This window comes from Cervus canadensis, chromosome 30 (assembly GCF_019320065.1).
Source record: "Cervus canadensis isolate Bull #8, Minnesota chromosome 30, ASM1932006v1, whole genome shotgun sequence".
Classification (NCBI taxonomy): domain Eukaryota; kingdom Metazoa; phylum Chordata; class Mammalia; order Artiodactyla; family Cervidae; genus Cervus; species Cervus canadensis.
The window spans coordinates 7,407,309-7,415,830 of record NC_057415.1 but is presented as its reverse complement, the minus strand read 5'-3'; the positions used below and the strand labels follow the sequence as shown (position 1 = coordinate 7,415,830).

At 49.4% G+C, this 8,522-nt stretch overlaps 1 protein-coding gene across 1 annotated transcript; it reads left to right on the top strand.

The window, feature by feature from the left end:
* The first annotated feature begins 460 nt into the window (after positions 1 to 460).
* Positions 461 to 8,149, top strand: PNMA2 (PNMA family member 2). The gene is made up of 3 exons (XM_043453767.1): positions 461 to 593; positions 3,840 to 3,971; positions 4,263 to 8,149. Exon 3 carries the CDS (start codon positions 4,679 to 4,681, stop codon positions 5,771 to 5,773), a length of 1,095 nt encoding a protein of 364 aa, XP_043309702.1. The 5' UTR covers positions 461 to 593; positions 3,840 to 3,971; positions 4,263 to 4,678; the 3' UTR covers positions 5,774 to 8,149.
* Positions 8,150 to 8,522: the final 373 nt, after the last annotated feature.

The following is an 8,522-nucleotide window of genomic DNA, read 5'->3' as shown; positions in this document are numbered from 1 at the left end:
AGAACATGCCACAGAATTTCTGCCGAGGCTTGGGGCTGCCTGAGCCCAGGTTTTTAAAAAAGGCAGGGACCTCTTCGTCCTCTGCCGCCTTCCCGGATTGCTTCCTCTCAGCCATGGCGTGGGGGCTCGCGGAGGGTCCTCGCCGTTCGTCCGTCCGTCTGCCGGTCCCTACGTCGGCCTGTCTCTAGGCACAAACCCCCTGCCCCGGCTGCAGCCGCGGCTGCCGCTCTCTGCTTACCGCAAGGTGTACAGAAAGGAAGGAGGGCTGGCGAGCGAGCGACCCACCCCTCACGGTCCCTCCCCCTGACCCCGCTTTCTCCCCTCCCTGCCCACGCCCCCCCCGCCAGCTCCCGCGAGCAGCAAAGTTGGGTCTGGGCGGGTGGCCGCTGCGGCAGCGAGAGCGGAGAGGCTGCCAGTTCCCGGCAGCTGCGGGAGGAGCGAGGCGCGGGCGGGGCGGAGGCGGGGCGTGGCGCGCGGGGAGGGGAGCGAGGAGCCGGGGAGGCCAGGGAGGGCCTCGCTCCGGAAGTGAAGCTGCCAGACCACCGGCTAATGGATGCGCAGCGGAGGGCCCGCTGACCGCTCTGGGCGCCACGGTGAGTACCCTGCAGGGCACGCGGGGGCGAAGATCGTAGGGCGCAGTCCCCGGTCCCTGCGCCCCTCTCCCGGACCGGCCCGGCCCAGGCGCCTCTTCCTCACCGCATTGCGGAGGTGGGCCCACGACGAGTGCCCACCGTGGGGAGGACTCCCTCCCCCTGCCCCGGGTGTGAGCTGATGGGTGGGGAAAGTGGCACTCGCTGGCGGGCGCCAGGACACCCGTGGTGGAGGGGCGGGGGGAGAAGGAGGGGCGGCACTGGGGGTGGGGAAGAGATGGCGCAGGCCGCGCGGAAAAGGAGGGACCGTAAGAGGCGCGGGGACACTAGAGCTTCGGTCTAACCACCGGCCGTGGTGGGATACTGGGAGCAGACAGAAACGAGATTCTCTCTCACTGCGCCCACAGTGCGGGGGGCGGGGGCGGGGGCGCATCATGGCGGGGAGAGATACAGAGGGGCGTAGCAAATACGAAGTGGGTGGGTGTAGAGACAGAAAATAGATCTACAGTCTGTGCAAGTGTAGCAAGGCGAGGTACAGCCCAGCGCGGCAACTTAAGGGTATAGTGAGAGGGGATGCAGGTGGGCGATATTGGCCGAGGGCGCCGTGTACCGTCGCTGCGCGACTGTGCCAAGAAGGGTCCCGCAGAATGTCTTCATTTGATATCTTCCGCCCCTTTCTCCCGCCCAAGGGGGAAAGATACACATGGAAGCCCCCCCCCCCCAAAAAAAATCTCCAGCCCTACCCGGGGCCACCGGCGCCCCGCCTCATTCCACCGCCTCTGTAGCGCACTGCGCCAGAGCCGCGGGGTTTCCTAGGCTGCCAGAAGCCGCGTGCCTGGGCGCTAGTGTGCGCGCGTCCAGTGCAGGATCAGCGTGTGGGGCGCGGCTGTGATGGTTGCCTTGAATTGTGTGAGGCCAAGCAGCAGAAAGGTGTATGGGGACGTGGTGTGTATGCACGAGTAGATCAGCCTCAGCCATGGGATTAGTGGGCATCCAGGGGGCATTTTGATGTAACGCCGGTACATCAGGCCAGTAACACAGCCTCCAAGAACCCTTCATTGCTTACTTCTATTCCCCGTGTCTTTTCCACGTCTCAGTCCCTGCCCAGGGTTGATTACAGCCCCGCCCCTCTCTCCACAGTAGCAAAACCCTGCAGAAACGATGCCCATCCTTTGGCAGCTCGAGAAGGAGCTCTGGGCATGCTCAGTGATCAGGGCGGGTTTAGACTGGGAAACTGTTAACCACAGGAGCTTGGTGCTGGGCTGAGCCACCAAAGATTCGGTCCCATTGTCAGCCCTTGCCCTTGGAAGGACTAAATGCGGATCCCCAGCCCTCCTCCACAATTACCAGGGAAAGGTGAATGGAGTTAAACTTAGAGGACAACCAGTCCCAGCTGGAAGATAAGCCCACCATGATGGGATAAGGAGGACGGACGGAGGAATGTACCTGTGCAGGGGATAAGAGAAGCAGAGGCGAGCATTTGGACCTAGCACCAGATGTGCTTTGCATTTGAATAAAGTGCCTCCACACGAATTACATTTCCTACTCCTAGCAGACCCCTGGGATGAGTGCTTCCTTATCACCACTTTCCAGGGTAGGTAACAGAGTTAGATGCTTTGCCCAAGGTGACTATATAGTTAAATGATCCAACAACTCCAGTGGGGTCTTCCACCTGAAAGTCTGGTTCCTTTTCCACCTTATCCTATCTTTATGTGAGATTTTCACATTTTTTCCCCTATCCAAGTATTTCCAGTCTTGGTCTTATCCTGAAGCACCCAGGTGGCTCAGACCATAAGGAATCAGCCTGCAATGCAAGAGACCCAGGTTCCATCCCTGGGTAGGGAAGATCCCCTGGAGAAGGAAATGGCAACCCATTCCAGTATTCTTGCCTCAGAAATCCCATGGACAGAGGAGCCTGGAGGGCTACAGTGCATGAGGTCACAAAGAGTGGGACATGACTGAGCGACTAACACTTTCACTGGCCTTACCGTGTACCAGGGATGTTTCACTTACCGTCTTTTTATTTGGAAGGTTGCATTGAAGGTTGAGATAGCCTTTGGAGGAGGAAGCCACTCAAAGGTAGCCTAACTTGAGCGGGACAGTTATGTAGACCTTAAGAGGTGTTTCTTCCTGGGTATGCAATGTCTTTTGACATCTCTTGTTTCCTCTAAATATTATAACCGGGAAGAAGGTCACCCCCATATCTTAGAAGAAGATCATGAGGCAAGAGGGAGGAGTCAATGTACTCAAATCCCTGGGGCTGCTGGGCAAGGACTCGATCCAGCATTTTGCCCTCCCTGCCCTCTGGCACACGCACCTCCTTTCAGCACCTTCGAGAAGAACTCAGAAAATGTGCCTGCAGCAGGAGCAGCTCCCCTGCTTTAGCTGCAAGTTGGTGTCTGTGGCATACGGGCCCCATTTGGACTGATGGAGAATTTTAGGGCAAGAATGATTATAGCCACTTAATACTCCATGACAGCAACTCGAGATAGACGCTCTTCCCTTTTTAAATCAACCGGTCTCCACTGCTCCTTCACAGATGTGCCTTCTGTCTTTTTCTTTGTTTTCAAATGACCCATTCAAGTTCAGATGCTATGAAGAAAGCATTGTGTTACGAACTTAACATTTATAGCAAAAGAAAACCCCTAGCTGTGCATTTGCAAAGCATAACCAGGCATAACCAAGGAGAATTAATTCATAACTTCAAGTTTAATTTATTTGGCTCTGAGTTTTTTGTAGATTTTAAAACCTATATTAAGTTGTATCTATGTTATTATATTAAAGCATATTATGCAAGTTATATTGCTAATCCCATATTAAGTTGATTTTAAATGTTTGAATGATTCTAATTGGATTTTTAATCAAAGGAATGAAGTAACTCAATATTGTTTAATAGCTCTAATTAGATTATGAAGGATTTGGGGGGGGATTTTTTTTGGCTGCATGGCAATGCTTGTGGGCCTGGCAGTGAAAGCACCAAGTCTCAACCACTGGACCACCAGAAAATTTTCAAGAATTACTGTATTTTTGAATAAGTGTATTAATAGTCTTCACACTGGGTATTGTCATTGTTGAGTCTATAAGTTGTGTCTGACTCTGCTTCCCCGTAACCTGGCAGGACTGTAACCTGCCAGGCTCCTTTGTCCACGGGATTTCCCAGGCAAGAATACTGAAGTGAGTTGCCATTCCTCCTCCAGGGACACTGGATATTATCATCATAAAAATACACTATTTATTATATTTATACAGGGCAGCTTGGCTTGGCTGGAGTGGAGAGACACCCAGACACACCATTGTGCTGAGTGGGTAACATCATCTTCCTGTACCAGAAGCTGAACACATAAGCGCCTTGGCTGTCACAGAACATTCTGGAACAAACAGGTACCTAACAAACAGCCTCCTGATTTCAGTTTTCATGTGGGAAAGATCTTGAGTCCTGTCCATCACTGGAGCTCCATTAATGGCATGCCTGATGAGTATATGGTGGGGAAGCCCGATTGCAGGAGGGTCCCCAAGAGAATAAGAAGTCACTGTAAGCAAAGAAGAACAATGACTCAACTACAACGTGAGGCAGTCTCCCTGTTTCCCGCTCCCACTTCCATCCCTCACCAGGTATCCATGCTTCCCGGAAAGGGGAGGGCTGTGTGGTAAAACTGAGCCTTGTTTCCCTAGGAGCCCAAGCTACTTGCTGGGAAACTTCCCTCCAAGAGTTCTGGCTGCCAGAGTGGAGGCGTCTCCCCACTGGCTAGAGAGAGGTGAGGCGGCAGAGACCCAGAGAGGGGTGGAAGGAACACGCACGTGCTTGCACTTCCGGTGCTGCAGGTCCCCACCCCGCCTCCTCAATGTGACTGCAGAGCCTCTGGCCGTGGTCCTGTCGTAACAGATACTAACCTGGGGCAGGCCTGGAGACCTCACGGAAAGGGCCAAGTTCTTGCCACTGAGCAGCAAAGGTGATTGGTCCAGGACCTGTTGACTGGTGGGTTATAAGTCTAGAAGCTCATCTGGGATATTCTCAGTTTGAAGTCAGCGCCAGTCTGTCCCATAAGCTAATCAGTAGCCATAGAGTTCCGGCCAGGCAGTATCCGGCAATGGCGCTGGCCCTGTTGGAGGACTGGTGTAGGATTCTGAGTGTGGATGATCAGAAATCACTGATGGTTATGGGGATCCCAGTGGACTGCAGCGAGGATGAGATTCAGGAGGTCCTGCAGGAGACTTTAAAGCCTTTGGGCAGGTATAGACTCCTTGGCAAAATATTCCGGAAGCAGGAGAATGCCAATGCGGTGCTATTAGAGTTGCTGGAGGACCCTGAGGTCTCTGTGATCCCCAGTGAGGTTCAGGGTAAGGGGGGCATCTGGAAAGTCATCTTCAAGACCCCTAACCAGGACATGGAATTTCTGGAAAGACTGAACCTCTTTCTAGAAAAAGAGGGACAGACGGTCTCGGGAATGTTCCGGGCACTTGGGCACGAGGGGTTGTCTCCAGCAGCCTTGCCCTGCATCTCGCCAGAGTTACTGGCCCACGTGTTGGGACAGGTGATAGCACATGCCGCTCAGCCTCTGCTCCCCATGAGGTACCGGAAGCTGAGAGTGTTCTCAGGGAGCACCGTGCCTGCCCCCGAGGAAGAGCCCTTTGAAGTCTGGCTGGAACAGGCCACCGAGATAGTCAAAGAGTGGCCGGTAGCAGAGGCAGAAAAGAAGAGATGGTTGATGGAAAGCCTTCACGGACCAGCCCTAGACCTCATGCATATAGTCCAGGCAGACAATCCATCCATCAGCGTGGAGGAATGTTTGGAAGCATTTAAGCAAGTGTTTGGGAACCTGGAGAGTCGCCGGACCTCCCAGGTGAAGTACCTGAAAACCTATCAGGAGGAAGGAGAAAAAGTCTCAGCCTACGTGTTACGGCTAGAAACCCTGCTGCGGAGAGCAGTGGCGAAGCGGGCGATCCCCAGGAACATCGCCGATCAAATCTGCCTGGAGCAGGTCATGGCCGGGGCAAGCCTCAGTGAGGTACTCTGGTGTCGGCTTAGGGAGCTGAAAGACCAGGGCCGGCCTCCCAGCTTCCTGCAGTTAATGAAGGTCATCAGGGAAGAAGAGGAGGAAGAGGCCGCTTTCGAAAATGAGAATACTGAAGAGGCAGAGGGAGGGGATGGCTATGGTCACTGGGGTAATGAGGCCAATGACTAAAACCCAACTCCGAGGGCGACCCACAGACGGTGGGTGGAGGGACAGCCACGTTATTAAGCTGAGACCTTTTCAGTCTTTTTTTCTCTATAATTTGCACAGTTGAAATCACAGCATTCAAGCCAGGTTTTATTTTGTTTTTCTTTAACCTTTCTGGCTGCATCATGGGGTATGTAGGATCTTAGTCCCCCAACCAGGGATTGAACCCATGTACCCTGCATTGAATGTGGAGCCTTAAACTCTGAGTGGCCAGGGAAGTCCCTTGAGTCAGGAAGGTCTTGATTCTTCTTTGTAAGGAAAAAAAAAAAAAACTGAGAGTTTCTTGGACTCTACATAGACAATTGCTAAGTCTCTTCAGTTGTGTCTGATTCTGTGCAATCCTGACTTTATGGACTATAGCGCACCAGGCTCCTCTGTCCATGGGATTCTCCAGGCAAGAATACTGGAGTGGGTTGCCATGCCCTCCTTCAGGGGATCTTCCTGATCCAGGGATCAACCCTGCAGTTCACAGATGATTATTAATAAACAAAAACTTAAATTCCAAATAGGAGATCAGAAGCCTAAAGGAATCTGAACCAGTTGTCCTTTAAATCCCTCCCAATAGACCAAAGAAAGCAATGATGTAAGAAAATAAAAATCTCTTTTGTCATCTATTTAAAAATCCCAGCTCTTTGAATTAATGTGTTTTCCTTTCTCAAATCTACAAGCTCTCTCTCTCTCTGAGTACCATATAAGACAGTGTTCAGAGAGCATGGTGTGAGGGACATTCTCAAGAAACGGTAGTTATCACAGGAGGGCCTGCAGAAGCAGGGGATGCACCCACCATGTTTTGATTCAGGCCAGTGGTTAGAGAAGAGGATTTTTAGTGATGACAAAAGACAAAGAAGAGAGGAAGTGAGCTGATAGTTACTGAGAAAATGCTCTGTGACAGGCATTTTACATGTATACATTTTTCATGTGTACATCATCCCCAGTGTGGTATAATTATGCTCATTTTAAAAGAGAGGGGGCACTTCCCTGATGGTCCAGTGGTTAGGACTCCACAGTTCCAATGCAGGGGTTGAAGATTTGATCCCTGGTTGGGGAGCTAAGATCCCACACTGCCAAATGGCACAGCCAAAAATATATAAATCATAATTTTTGAAAATGTCTCCCAATTAAAAATAACTAAATAAGTGAGAAGGAAAAAAGTCCATATGGGTTACATGGTCTGCTCAACATCAAAACGCTAACAGGTGGCGGAGCACAGACGGAAGTCGGGACCTCTCTGACTCTTCCTAATCCGCTCTCCACTGTGATCATAGTTTTCAAATTGTGCTTTGTAGTTCTGCAGGGACTTTTCAGCAGTTCCATGTTGAAATTGTATTTTACCCTCTTTAAATCTCTACTAGATAACAGGTAGACAGACACAAGTGTGCTGATATCCAGATTTTAACACACTGGCATTTGCCAGCAGGCTCACTGTTGTTTCCAGATTGACTCATTTTGTGCAGATCTTGGAAAAAAGATTCCCTGGTGAGATCCAAGCACACAGCCAAACTTCTATTCATTCTTCGTAGATTAAGGAAGTCATAGCATTTCAGAGGTGTTTCAGTCAGGCTTATGCCTGTCCTGTGATGCCAAGTGTGCTTCAAGCATAAATGAGCATCATTCAGTTAAGCACTACACAAGACTCCAACACAATCCATGTCTCACATCCTGGCAGCTTTGTATATACAATAAACAAGTGGCTTAGCTTCTCTAAGTATCAGTTTTCCTCATCAGAAAAGTGGGAGGACAATAGAATAGGGTTGTTGTTAGGATCAAATGACATAATGCCTTTTAAGCACTGAGCATGATGTCTGGAACACAGAAAGCCCTCAATACATGGAGGCTCTTTTTCTTATCTTTCCCATGCTTATTGTCTGATCAGCGCATGTTCTCTTCTTTTTCTAACAGTCCTGCAATAATGAGTAAATAGGTAATCTGTTCGGTTGTGACAACGTTGCATTAGAAACCATTAAGTGCTTGTGGTAAGTTGGAGCTCTTATTGTCTGTTATCTTTGTGATCAATTTTCCAGCTATTGTTGACTATTGTTAGTGATTATAAAAAATAAATTATTCTTTCTGATGGTAAATAATTTTAACTGAAGCAATATCCTGAGATTGTAAGAAAAGGCTTTTATTTAAAAAAAAAAAAGATACCATTTGTGAGCACTTACCTTTCTAAGTTCAATTTTTCAATACTGTTCAAACAAAGTGATACAACTGTCAGCCTATACACCCGGATTTCATGTGTTTTTTGTATTTGTAAAAATGGCCTCATTGATCTCATGTATTCTCAGTATACAAAGTAAAGTGTTATAAATGTGAAGTTATAAAATAAATCCATTCTGGTAAGATTCTGAGTTTTTTGTGCTTTGTATATTGTGGTTCTGTATAAACTTTTGCTTAACAAAGGGATTTAATTACTAAAAAAAATTTTTTTTGAGAGATAGAGATTAGAAAATCAAGCTAAAATCACAAAAGATCTTGAACTCTTCTAGAGAAAAAAAAAAAGAGCAAAATGCTGGGATGGAAATACTTGGACTTGGTCTCCAAAGATGAGAGGGAGCTCAGTTCACCCATCACTGATTTCCCTTTTAACCTACAAGAAACGACAGATGGAGGCCGGGTCCCTCGGAGACCTCCAGCCCATTTGCTTAGACAAGTAACTGTACCTTGACATTCACCAACCTCTATTGCCAAAGGGGAAGTGACTCAAAGGTGAAAT